The sequence below is a fragment of the Pteropus alecto genome, unplaced genomic scaffold, assembly GCF_000325575.1.
Source record: "Pteropus alecto unplaced genomic scaffold, ASM32557v1 scaffold39, whole genome shotgun sequence".
Lineage (NCBI taxonomy): Eukaryota > Metazoa > Chordata > Mammalia > Chiroptera > Pteropodidae > Pteropus > Pteropus alecto.
This window is the reverse complement of record NW_006443568.1, coordinates 3,984,892-3,999,292: the sequence shown is the minus strand read 5'-3', so window position 1 is coordinate 3,999,292 and position 14,401 is coordinate 3,984,892. Positions and strand designations below refer to the sequence as shown.

Below are 14,401 nucleotides of genomic sequence, written 5' to 3'. Positions count from 1 at the left end.
TCATGACATATATTTTTTGAGGGGGGTGTGTGTGTGTGTGTGTGTGTGTGTGTGTGTGTGTGTGTGTTTACTGTTTTCTATTTTTCTAGAAATATACAAGTATTCCTTTTGTTTACACCTCAACACAGTTCAAAGCAGCTTACACACATTATTTAATACTCACCAACCGACATATGAGGTAGAGATTGATATACCCATTTTGTAGATGAAGATACTGAGAGTAAGAGTGGAAGTGACTTGCCAAGTGGCTAGGGAGGAGCTGAAACTCAAACTCATGCCATCCACCTACGGGATGTTTATTTCACTGCATGGTTCTGCCGCAGCGACATGCAGTGGAAGGCGTGACTCTCGGCCTCAAGGAGCTTTTAATCTAACCAGGAGGGAAGTTTGTTGATCACAACATAACCCATGAGCAAGCAGCTGGAGAAAGATGAGTCAAAGGGGGTTGGGGACTGGGGCGGGGAAGTGACTCTTCCACCTTTTGTTGGAATGCATGTATAAATAAAGTAAAAAAGGTCAATGTTAGAAGTAAGAGGAAAAAAGATAAATGCATTACGAATGGACAGAGAACAGAATTGCAAAACATATGCCTGTCAAGTTGTAGGCAATGAACACAGAAAGCCCTGAGTGATGCAAGCAGAGAAAGACCCGCTTAGGCTTCTTGGTAGCTCTGCCCCACTGTTGGGCTGTCATGGGATCAGTAATGCCACCCACAGTGAATGGCTGCCCTTGAACCCAATACCATTTTCAGTGTCTGTCCGCCACATCTACAGTTGTCTGACCTAAAAAGTCTAATGGTTGAGCCATAGGTGATATGTCAAGACAGGCACCAGAGCCTTCTAGAACAGTTCAAGTTCCTAGGTCCTAAGAACAGAAGGGTAGGGAAAAATGCATATAATGTTTACGGAGCACTAAGGGATCCGTAGCAGGTGGCTCACATACAAGAACGCTGTAAGCCATGTCAATGTCACCTCACCTCCCTTTTATAGATGAGGCTCAGAGAAGCCAAACCTTGCACAGGTCACAGCACTAATAAATGCAGATTGGAGCTGGGTATAAATCTAGGCCTGCCCCCACTGTACCCTACTGTCTCCCAGGAAAACACTGTGGGAGGCGGTGACCTACCTGTTCTGCTAGATGAATGAAGGATAACGTAAGTGCAGCAAATGCAAATACTCTGGTATGCCAGAAGCACACATTTTACTGGAGACTGGAATTCACTGTAGGCTTCTCTGCTCCAAGCCAGACACTGTGGAGTCATTCTCCTCTCCTTCCTTTTTCTTATTCCCACTCCTCAGTCCCTATAAATCCACGCTTAACTCTGGGGACAACACTTTCCCATATTGTCATATAAATCCACACCATCTTCTCTCTTCATTGCTAAAGTTTAGGCCGCCACCATCTCTTGCCTAGCCTGGTAACCACCGGTCCAGACCCTACCCCAGTGCATTTTCCACACTATAGTCAGATCATGCCAAAATCCTCTGCTTAAAAACCTTCATTAGAAGGGCATCTATCAAACACCTATAGCTAATATACTTAATGGGAAAGATTGAATGTTTTAAGTCAGAACAAGGCAAGGATGTCCACTCTCACCACTTCTATTCAATATTGTACTGAAGGTTCCACTTAGTGCAATTAGACAAAAAAAAAAAAAGTGTTTCTTTAAATCAAAGACAACTAGATTGGAAAAAAAAAAATACCTAAAACGGTTTTTATTCACGGATATTAAAAAAAAAACTATTAGAACTATTAATAATATAATAAGTTCAGCTAGGTCACAGGATACATGATCAGTATATAAAAATTAATTATATTTCTATGTATTAGCAATGAATAATCTAAAAGTAAAATTAAATTAAAAATAATTCTATTCATGACAGCATCAAAAAGAATAAAAATCTTAAGAGAAAATTCCAGTTCCAATTCAAGATGGAAAGGCAAGACAACATGGTAAGCTGCCCTTCAACCTGACCCCCTACATTCTCATGAAAATAACTTCAGGCATATAAAAAGAGAAAATATATGTGTTCATATTGGAAACTAGGAGAAAGAGACAGACACTGACATGCTACAAACACTAAGGAATTTCTATAAGATCCAATGCCAGTAAGACTCAACTAAGAAAAAGGCTAACTAGACAAGATGTTGACAGAAAAATACAGTTTAAAATGTGTTCTGAAGAAGTAACTTGAACCACTAATAGAATAAAAGTCACAGAAAAGGCTAAGATGACTTGTACCTGAAGATAGAGAAAAGGAAATGATAGTTAAGAAAGCTTAAAAACAGATAGTATTAAATATTATACAAAAGAACGAATATATCAGTTATCACCAAAAAAAAAAAAAAAAAAGTTGAATGAATGAAACTTTCTTGTTAAAGAATAAAGACTCTCAGGAAAAATTTAAAAATCCAATTATATGTTGTACTAAGAGATACACTTAAAACAATGACATAGAAATATTAAAAACAGAGCCACTGGCAAAGGTAAACTCAATAAATACAACCCTAAAAGAAAACGAAGGTGGTAATATTACTATCAGAGTAGAAATTAAGGCAAATTGGGGGTAAAGATAACTTTTATATTGAAAAAATATATAATTCACCCTGAAGATCGGAAGTTTAAAAATATTTACAAGTTGAAGAATATAGCAACAAAATACATTTTTTTAAAACTTAGAAATAAAAGGAGAAATTGACCAAAAAATAAATAGTGCAAATGTAAAAATAATACACTGCTTATCCTTGACAAATATTTGGACAGTAAATATGAAATTAGAAAAATTAAATAATATTAATAACATGATATTTTTTTTTTACCCTTTGACGACAGAATATATATTTTCAAATACTCAGAATATTTACAAAAAAAAAATTATCACATACTATGGGGAAAAAAGTCAACAAATTCTTCAAAGTGGAAATCATAATCTGATCATAATGCAACACAACCAGATAATAATTTTTTTAGAATAAAAAAAGTACTGGGAAATTTGAGGGAAAAAACCCTAGAGTCAAGGAAGGAACAAAACTGCAATTAATTGAGACTCTTTCTACAATAATGACTATCCATCAAAATTAATGGGATGCGGTCAGAGTTGTACTTAGGAGAAAGTGCCTCTTAATGTTTTTATTATCAAAGAAAAAAATAATGAAACTAATTCGATTCATGAAATCAGCAAAAGCAAAACCAGCCTAAGGTGAGTGGGGAAAAAAGAATGGATAAAGATAAAAGCAGAAACCAATAAGTTAGATAACAGGGAAAGAATAAAATTGATAGCTCTAGAGTTGGAACTTCAAAAAGACTAATAAAATAGGCAAGACTAAGTGAGTAAAAATAAAGAAACACTATACACAGGAACAGACATGAGAAAAAAGGATGCGATCCCAGGTACTGTGGTGATAGAAACGTTACATGGGAAAACTATATACAATTCTACGCTGATACCCTCGGCAATCTCCACAAAATGGATGATTTCCTACACAAACATGTATGTAGAAACTGATTCATGAGTGAGAAGGAAATCTGAGTAGACTAATAACCATGAAAGGACATAAAAAAATTCACAAAGACCCAAGGGTCTCCACCAAACACACACTTGCTATTCCCCCGCATACCCAAAGAAGTGTGGTTACAAAACCTTCGAGAAGCACAGATTCCGATGCTACGTGGACAATCTTCTGGGGTCATTTCCACTCCTAGTGTCATCCAAGGTGTGCGCTCCTCTGCTCTAGGAGTGCTAAGAGGGACAGCACTCTTCTCCTGAGCCTGCATGCCCTCGGCTACTGCTGAAATGAACTTCAATGAACAGATAGGGAAGATGACGGAGAAGAAACCAAAGCAGGGATTGATCTAGTGAAGGTACAAATCCTGGGAGTCAGAAAACAGAGATCTGACCACACGTGTGGACTCTGCCTTCACAGCAAGGAAAGCTGGAGTCACTCCAGTTGGCGGAATTGGAGAGTTTGCCTCCAGCCGTTCGCACCTCAACCAAGCATGCCATGACCCTGATCTAACTTTTATCCTTCAACATTCATTCGACACTCATTAAAAGTCTATGAAGGTGCTCTACACGGTGTCACCGGAGCTCAACATCTGATGATGAGGACTCACTCCCTACGACCTCACCCAGTCACCCAGTCTCAAGGCTTGCAATGGAACATGGCAGGCCATGTCAACAAGACTTGAGGATTATGACTCTGAGGCCTTTATACTTGCCCCAGAAAAGTCTGTCCTTTCTGCAGAGGCGGCGGCATCCATCTCTGTTTCCCTTCCCCATGTGCACCCCTCTTTGGGAGATACAGCTCAGGGGTACAGGAAAGCAGTCTCACCCTCTCCACACTCTTCTCTTTCATCAACTGCAATGAGGTGTGAGAGAGTGGGAACTTCCCCAAGTTCCTGATTCTACACCTACAGTCAAGGCCACGCAATGCAAAGCAAATACGAACAAAGTATTGATGGTTTTCAAGTATAGGATAAAAAACAGCCTTCAACTCCTATCTGCTGGGTCCAAGAGGAGAAAATATATTTCTGTGTCTGCAAAGAATATACACCAACATATATATACACATATACCCATATGCAGGCAAAATTAGTTTCAAAAGAAAGACTCAAATTTCTCGATATCCCTTTTAAGTCTTCTGTCGAGTCTTCCCAAATGCCCTATTCATCAACCCTGCCTATCGGGTACTTTTAAGCAGGAGAAAGGAACTAGGAAACATAAAGAAAGCAGAGTAGTTGAGGGCGGGCTTCATAAAAATACGTTTCTGTTGATGACCATAAACCTTTCACCCCGGTAGGTTCTTCCTTTCAGAAAGCTTGGCTCAGCACACAGCTATCTGCTATGGGGAAGAGGGCAGGTGGTACCTGGTTCGCAGGTTCTCTGGTTGGGGTGGGCCATCAAACACCGACAGGACATCGAAGTCCTCTTCCAGAGCGAAGGACTGGAAGACGAGCTGGATCCTGTGCTGGTCCTCCGCAGTGATGGTCCACGTGCAGTTGGCATAGTTGGGGTAGCCGTACGGGAACCCTGGGCTCTCAACTGTCCCATTGGGACCCTGCAGTTGGAACGTGCAGTTCTGGCCTGGGAGAGAGAAAGGAGAAGAACTGTTAGATGCTTCCAGAGATACAGGAGTAATGTGTTAAGGAATCGCAAACTCGCTCTTCCCTGTGCTTCCTCTGGGCCAGTCTCATGCGTGGCACAGAGGGAGGGAAGATGGACGACAGACACTGAGTTCAAGCATGTTTGCCGTGCACTGTCCGGGTGATAAAATGCGCATTGTCGTAGTCCAGCCTCAGAAGCACTCTGCGAGGCAGGACACTAAGGCTCAGAGTGGGAACTAGAAGGCAACCAGAACAGAAGGAATTCGGGCTTTCATTTCATATCAGATACCAGAATGACTATTTCGAACCTTGTCCATCTTCTACAGCCTCCCGACTCTCTAGACTCCTCCTCTCAGCTGCTGCCCTCTCTCACTCTCCATAGAAAATAAAAGCCCTCAGTGGGGATCCCTTGTCTTCCCAGTTCCAAACCCATCCAGGCTGCTCACGCTGTCTTTCTTCGTCCTACAGAGGAAGCATCTCCCCTTCTATCTAAACATAACACTTCCATGTGCCCTTTGGATCTCATTTCTCCCTCCTCTTCAAGAACCTTATCTAGGTTTCTCTCTTATGTATGTTACATATGTTTAATCATTTCCTCTCCACTAGAACCTTCCCATTTTAAATGTGCTCAAGACTCTTATCGTTAAGAAAACAATTCCCCATTCCACTCATCTCCCTCTAGCCTCGTCTGTCTTCCCCTTCACAGACAAATTTCTACAAAGCACAATCTCTCTATAATTTTTGTTGCCATTTCCTTACTTCCCACTCACTCTTCAGCTCTGTCACTTCTGCCTTCTGGTCCCACTGACCCACCTAAACAGGTCTAAAATCACTGATGGGTCCAGTGCATATTCTTCAGTCTTCCTTTTGACAGAGCTCTGTCTCAGCTGCCTCTAACACTGCTGCTCATACACACCCTCCTGGAAACACTTCTTCACTGTGCATGTACATCACCTGGGGACCCCACTAAACATAGATTGTGAGTGGGGCCAGAGCATCTGCTCCTCTCACTCCTCAGTGATGCAATGATACTATCACTCGTGGACCTTCTTTGTTTTTTAATAACGAAAAATGACTAAACATCTGCAAGGGTCTCTGCATGGTCTGGCCCCTAATGACCTCTTAGCCTTGTGTCCACTAGCTTTCCAATCAAGCTCCACCCATCTTAGTCCTTTGTTCCTGCCATACTTTCTTACCGCATAGCCACAGGACCTTTGCACATGCTGTTTTCTCTCTGCTTAGAACATTCTTCCCTCCCTTCTTGGCATATTAAGTTTACAGATCTCAGTCAAGTGTCTCTCCTCTACTAGGTCAAACCCCTTATTATGTGCGCTCATAACACCATAACTTCTCCTTGGTAGTATCCATCATAGAAGCAAATTTCCACGCTTCCATGTGATTATTTTATAAACATGTCTTCTTGCCAGGCTGTAAGCTTCACAAGAAGACAGACCATATGTGAGTATTTCCATTTTTGAAATATTAATCAATATTTCAAATTTTAATCAAATCCATTTTAATCAAACACACCAAGCTCAGTACCAGGCACGTGGTAAGTTCTCAATAATTTAACATATTGCTTATATTTAGTGTGTTTGATTAAACACTCTTCTGAGAACTTCACATATACTGACTTGTTTAATCCTCACAACAGCCCTAGTAGGTGGATACTGTCAATATCATCTCCATTTTACAGATGAAGAATTAAGGCAAAGAGAAATTAAGGAAAGGGACCCAAGTCACACCATTGCTCACAAACGGAGATTTGAATGTAAGCAATCCACTTCAGATCCACCGTCTTAACTACGACGCTGATAAACTGACTCGATGCTAATTTTTTTTTAAGCCCACTTTAGGGATTAACTGACAAAGGGCAGTTAATCCCTAAAATGACTTTAATATTAAAAAAATGTCTTAACATAGAGCATCCCATTAAAAGAGAAAAAAGTAAAGGTCTTCTGAATAAATGCCAAATGGGCATTTAATAAAATTAGACATGTAAATCTGATTAAAATAAGTATTTGGGACTAGGAAAAAGACTATTTCCTTAACCATGATAAAGCATCCATTTTAGAACAATTACCTACATCATACTTATGGTGAAACACCTGATTAAGATCAGGAACGAGGCAGAAATGCTACTATCACCTCTGAGATTTCACGCCTTATTGGAAGAGCTAGCCTATGCAACGCAAGCCAAAAACAAATGAGGAAGAAGCAAGCGAAAATATGGTTTGCAGATGATATGTTAATATACCCAGAAAACCCAAGAGAATCAATTATAAAGCTATTAGAATTAACAAGAAATTTCAGTGAAGTAGCCATATGCAAAATAAATATACGAAACCAATAACATTTCTGTATGCCAGTGACAGGTAAAAATATAAAGAAAATAGGTTTTGTTTACGATAACTACAAAATGCATGTAATAAACAGACCTAAATTTAATAAGTAAGGTGCAGGCGCTGTATGAAAATAACTTTTATAGAGGGATAGAATGTTTGAATAATTGGAGAGACAGAGCATAACCTTGAGTGGAAAGACTAACTACTGAAAGGTTAATTTAGAATATTAACCTTTTGAAAAGTTATTGAAAAGTTAATTTACAAGCTTAATGCAATTCTGATCAAAAGCCCGATGACCTGTTTTAGATTTAGTAAAATAGTACCTAAGTTTAACTAGAAAAATACGCAGTTACAGGCAAGGCGAATTTTTTAAAAGGTTGTAAATGCGGCATTCTTATTTTACTAAATAAGCTACTAAATGGAATCACCAAATGATGCTCATGAAAATGGTGTGGAGGTGGTCCAGGAGTGGACAGGCAGAACATGAAACACTATTACAGGAATAGCTTTGCTATACATAAAATTGAAATATGTGTAATATGACATTAAAAAATCAATGAGAAAAGAAAAATTTTTTTGCAGGGTCCACTAGGTAACTGTTTGGGGAAAAGAATTATATTCTCAGCTCACATCAAATACTAAAATAAATTCCAGATAGAATAAAGAGTTAGAAGTTTAAAAGAAATCAAGACGAAAAATAATTGGAAGAAAATACAGGCAAATAATTATCTGTGATTTTCTGAACATAAAAGCTGTGGAAGATACTACAAGATTGATATAGAGGCTACCACAAGGTTGACAGTATTACACAGAAAGTATTTATAGTTGAATGCCAAAAAACAGAATCAAAACCAAAAGGCATACAAAAATATTAGGTAGAGAAGTAATATTCTTCATATAGAAAGAACTTTTACTAATGGATAGGAAAACAAGAAGCACTATAAATGAAAAATTGGACAGAGTCTTGAACAAGTTAGTTCACAAAAGAAGACCTAAGTGTTCCAGAAACCAAAAAAAAATATTCAACCACAATAACAATGAAATAGAGCTTCCACGTTCACAGCTTTCAAAGGGACCCCCTAGTTCATGTCCCTAAACTTTCCTTCACTGGCAGTGGCACCAGATCTACTTGGCTCATGCTCTGAAATCTGCCTGGTGTTGTCATTATATCATGTCATTCATTTATTCATTCATTCATTCATTTATTCCTCTAGGTTAGACCCTGTGATGGGCCACGGGGCTCATATCATAGACCAGACATATGCAAATACATCCACACAGCAGTACCCTGCTAAATGGGATCCTAGAGTATGGATCCCACAGGAGCCACACGTTAAGGGCTACCTTCATTCATGTCCTGGGCAACCACTGATACCAACATTCAGCATCTCACTCCAGCATCCCATATTGCTGCCTGGGCTCAAATCAGCACAAAACTGCAGTTTCTAGTTCAGAATCTGATTATGAAGAGCATCTCCTGCTATGGGGAAAGAAGTGAAGGGGGTTCAAAACAGAGCCCAGGGAAACACTTTCCATGTACAGGGGACAAGAAAAGTGACAGAGTAGAGGGCAAGGAGGGAGGCCGAATGGTGAGAAGAGAATCAGAGAGTAGTCCCATATACAAGAAGGTGACTCGATGTGTTGAGCACCACGAAGAGGCTAAGATGAGGGTCTTGGAGGAGGTCCTTCAGTCTGATGCCTAAATCATCCCTCTAGAAGTAAGAACGCTAAAAGTGGGAGCTTTGTCCTGGTTTCTGCTTCATCCCCAGTGCCTAGAATTCAATAAGTATTTGCTGAATGGATACATGAATTTCAGCAAAAGCAGGAGGCAGGTGGCAAGGTGGACAGAGGCCAGATTGCAATAGGTAAAGACAAGATTGGCTGGTGAGAAGGTGCAGGCCATTATATTTTAAACAGTAATTTATACATTTTTTTTTCTCATTGTAGAAAATTTAGAAAATATAGGCAAGAATAAAAAAGAGGAAACATTATAATCTCACCTTTCTTCCAAAGGCAATTGCTATTAATATTTTCATTTATTTTTTTCTAGATTTTTCCATGCATATTTCACATCGGTGAGATAAGAATGTGTATGTAATTTTGCACGCTCTTTTTTTCAGTAAACTATTCTTTAGTCAAATTACAAAAAGCAATCTTGTAATATGCATAGATAGGCATACATGCAATACAAAGAATATAAAGAAAAATTAATCTCTCGTCTCTCTCTCTCTTCCATCCAATCTGAAGTAACCGAAGTTAATAGGCAGGTATGTGTCCCTCTCCAACCTCCTCCTCTCTCATGCAAACAAATGAACACATTCCGGGAGAATTTTTATTATTTTATTTTAAACGTGAGATCAGAGTTTAGCTCATTTCTCTGCACCTTGCTTTTTCACTTAACAATCCATCAGGGACACCTTCCAGGTCAGTAGATACATATCTCACTTGTTTTTATATAAACGTATAATATTCCAGGGCATGAGTGTATCTCAATTTATTCAACCACTCCCCTGCTGGTGGCCGTTCAGGTCATGTCTCGCTTTTCTTTTGCAACAATTCAGTAAACATTATAACATGAGCTTTTCTCCCAAGAGACTGCATCTGTTCACAAACAGCATTTTAAACGGATGCACAACATTCCAGTATATAGTTATACTAGAATTAACTCAACTTTTCTCCTATTTTCCTGCTTCTGGATTTTTTTCTTTTTTTTCTGTTATAAATAAGGTTTAGTGACAGAATGCTGGTCAGCGCAGTGGAAAATGCTTTTCCATGGCCAGAGTCCAAGAACGAATGTTCACTATTGCAGCAGTCACATCCAGCTTTCATTTCAGGGGAGGGGAGGTATTGTCCATATTAGGCTGGCTGACCTCTGCGACAGGCACTGTCGGAGCTGGTTAGATAGGGCTAGAAGTCTGACTCTGTTTGGAGGTCTCCCTGAAATGAAATGTATGTTAGTGAGTTAAGAAAGTTACAGCCCAGAGCAGCTACTCCAGATTGAAATGCTAACAGAGTGGGAGCCCACGCCAAAGTGGCTAAATGTCCTTTCATGCCTATGCTGAGTTTCTTCCAAGAAAAACCTGTTCTTCACCTCTAGTGACTAGCTTGCTGCCCTGTAGATAGAAATGCTGCTAGGGACTTTCATCTTAGGGTACCTTGCTTTCTTTCTCAGTACCCAAGATGGTACCTGCCTTCTCTCACCCATGCCTCTAAGTTCATGTAGCTACCAAACCCGGTTAAAACCCATCCTGAGCTCAAGAACAATCCTGGGGAACTAGACTCTTCAGGATGTCATCCATGCATTTTGTTTTTGGATGATTTCCCTAGGATGGATTTCCAGAAGTACAGGTTACTGGATCAAAGGGTATGATCTTTCTGAGGCTTTGACTCTGAATTACCCTAATACTTTCCTTGGACCAATTACATTCTCATCAGCTATGAGTAGGAATGCTTATCTCAAAGCATATTCACCAGTGTTGTCTATCATCTTATTGAGAAGTTTTTGCCTACTTGATAGGTGCAAAAAATGCTACCTTGTTTTATTTAGCATCTCTTTATGACTCAGATTCAACATTTTTTCAAGCTTTTCCTAATGATTTTTATTCCCATTTTGGGAATTATCTGATGAACTCTGGCTCATTTTTCAAGGTGGTGTTTATTTTTTCTTACGGATTTACACATTTATGTCCTCTGCACATCATATGCAGTACATATATACATTCTGTAGTAGTTTTGGCCTTTTAATTTTATGCTGTTTGACATACAGAGGTTTCTAAATTTTATGTACTTAACTCTTCTAAGAGCTCTTAGTATTTTTCTTATCAATCAGGATTTGTCATATTTGCTGCAAATATTGTTTTCTACCTGGTTGTGTGCTTTTGCTTAAATTTTTCATGTAGATGAAAATGTTCAGTTTGTACAGGCAGTCACATTACCTCCCTTTTTCTTGGTAATATATTTATTTCCTTTTTTGATGTTTTAAAAAAAAACTTCATTCTGGCTTCTCGTCTCACTCAACGGAAAAGCCAAAGTCCTTGCTGTGTCTCAAATGGACATCCGCTGGCCCTTGCCTCCTCTCCTGTCTCTCATCCCTTTACCCCTGTGATGGGCCATGCTGCCTCCTGGCTGTTCCTGAAGCCCATCCCACACCCACCTTGGGACGCTTGCATTTGTTCAAGCTTCAGCCCAGAAAGCTCTTCTCCAAATGCTGTGTGATGCGCTCCATCACTTCTTCAGTCTGAGTCAAGTATTACCTCCTCAGAGACCACCCTAAATAAAACCCAGGCCTCTCTCCTCTCAAACTAGGTGCTCTAGGTTACTGCTTTACTTTTATCCACAGCACTTAGCATCCTTTGACAGGCATTTTCCTGTTTATTTTCTGTCTCCCCCCTGCCTGTCCCCCACTAGAATGCAACCTCCAGGAGAGCAGGAGGGAAGAAGGGGGAGGGTTGCTATTTTATTCCTGGGTCTCTCTCCAGTACGTAGACCCGTACCTACACATAGCAGATGCTCAGAGAAGAGTTGTTGGTGAATGAATGAATTCATGGATATTAACTGCCCACCCAGCTCTCTGTGCATGGAACACTCTCTCTCTAGATCTTTCACCCAGCTAACTCCAGGTGCTTTAACACTGGCCACCTCCTCCAGGAAGTCTTCTTGCAACCCTCAAGACAATAGCAAGCATTCTTCCTCTGCCTTCTCCTCTTCTCCCTAGTGAATGAATTAGTAAATTAGTGACTATCCTTGCCGTCACCTGTGGTGATATAACATGTGGCTTCTCCTCCAATAAACTCCTTCAGATTTTCTTATATCTTTAGCTCCAGCACTTCACTCATGACTTGCCCACAGCAGACGCTCAGTGCATATTTTTGAAATGAATGGATGAGTGAAATGGGTAAATTTTTTAAATAATATTCAGATAGCACCTACTAACTTCATTTGTCTATATATCATTTATTCTGGAAGTGGCTTCATGAAAAAGTTACAAAAAGTCTTGTGTTCAAATTTTGTTTTGCCACTTAATACTCTGTGGGCAATTTATGTACTCTTTAAACCTTAGTTTCAATATCTTTAAAATTAGCACCCATTTCTAGGATGTTTATACAGATTCACGTGATAATATCTGGTAAATTGCTAAATGCTCAGTACAGTCCCTAACGCACTGTAATTGATTAATAAATACCAGCTAATCTTTCAGTAAAGATTTGTATTTTTCTTTACATAGGTCCCAGTCACATCTTGTTAAAGTTATTCCCAGACATTTTATGCCTTCTTTTTTGCTCTAGTGAATGCCATTTTTCCCATTAATTTTTTCCTAGCTAGTTATTACTGATATAAAGAAAACCTATAGATTTTTTATACATTCATCTTGCATCCAACTGGGTTTCTGAACTTATTAATTCTAAAGATTTCTCAGTCGATTCCCTTGGGTGTTTTAGGTACACAACCATGTTGTCTACAAATAATGATAACTTTGAGGAGATAACTCTTTTGAGAAGTTTGGCAGGAAAATTCAATTCAATTCTGCAAATATTTATTGACTGCTAAGGTCAATTTTGGACAAATTTAGTCAGAGATGCCAGTGGGATATCCAGATGGAGATGGCCAGAAGGCAATTAGGGCTGTAGACTGGAATCTGGGAGCACAATCTGGGCTGGAGTTATGGATTTATTGGAGCCATGCAATTACTGAAACTGGCCTAAGAGGAAATGCAGAGGACAGCTGCAGATGCAAGGTAAGTCATCATGCCCACTGAAGATTCACCTGTCACATGGTGAGCCAACTGTGCACCTCAAGTCTATGACGGGACTCTGGCCCATCTCCATGCATGCCTTCTGTCGGGGGCACCTTGTCTGGACAGATGGGAAAAGCAGGGGTCAAACAGCATTTTGGCCCTCTGCAATCACCTTTTAGGAGCAGACCAGAGGCCACAGTCATAGAGATGCTAGCACTGAGCCTCATCTTAGCTCCTCTCCCCTGCTCAACATGCTTCAGCCACACCAAATAGCTCATCATCTACAAACACTCAAGGCCTTTTCAGGCCTTTACAATGCTTGGCCCTTTACCTGGAATGCCTTTTCCCTGCCTTCTCGGCCTAGTGAACCTTACTATTCCAGATTCAGTTCACATAGTACCTCCTCCGAGGAGCCTCCCCTGGGTTCCTGGGTAGCTATGTTCTCGTTCTCTCTCTCTCCCTCACTCTCTCCCTCCCTCCCTCCCTCTCTCTCTCCAACAGCTATCCACCAAATTCTAGACCTCTTACCTCCCAATCTGCACCTTTCAAAAAAAAAAATCACCTGCCATTCTTGCTTAAAATCCTACAGTGGCTTTTCCAGATGAAGCCTCACATCCTAAACATAGCACACAAGAACCCCCATGAACTGGCCCCTACTCCTCTCCAAGGCTTCTCTTCTTGCCATTCTTCCCCTTAAATGACACTCCAATCCAAGCCAGGTTCCATTTGGTTCATCTAATACTTCACACTCTTTTGCTCACTCTGAGTCTTCAGATTCGCTGTTCCCTCTGATTGAAGCATCCTCTCCCCATCCTCTGGTCTAGCCAACTCCTATTCATCTTTTAGGCCACAACTTGAACTTCGCCACCTCCTGGAGACCTCACCGACCGCTACCCTAAGGTGTATTATCCACACCCCAACACACACTCAAGCACACATGCTGCTGCATGTCTGCATAGCACCCTGTGTCTCCGTCATCATACGCAGCACCCGCCATGGCATCGTTTGGTGTTTGTCTTCCAGGGGTGGTGCGGATTTTTGGGGGCAGAAACCATGTTCTGTCGCATTCACACAGATCCCCAGCACGTTGCCAGTAGAGATTTATATAATGGTTGCACCTTGAACACAACTCTACTGGGTCAGACATCTTGCTGAATTGCAGCCCCAGAGCTTCTCCAAAGCCCTGATTCTCTCTGTGATCCTAGTGCCAAGCTCAAG

General features: G+C 40.4%; 1 protein-coding gene across 1 annotated transcript in view; it reads right to left on the bottom strand.

The window, feature by feature from the left end:
• CSMD2 (CUB and Sushi multiple domains 2) overlaps positions 1-14,401 on the bottom strand; it is a 571,413-nt gene that overhangs the window by 503,520 nt on the left and 53,492 nt on the right. Inside the window, exons 4-6 of the mRNA XM_025041387.1 lie at positions 8,686-8,689; positions 7,024-7,062; positions 4,868-5,107 (exon numbers count right to left, since the gene is read on the bottom strand). Of these exons, the coding sequence (XP_024897155.1) occupies positions 4,868-5,107; positions 7,024-7,062; positions 8,686-8,689 (283 nt within the window). The remainder of the gene's footprint in view (positions 1-4,867; positions 5,108-7,023; positions 7,063-8,685; positions 8,690-14,401) is intronic.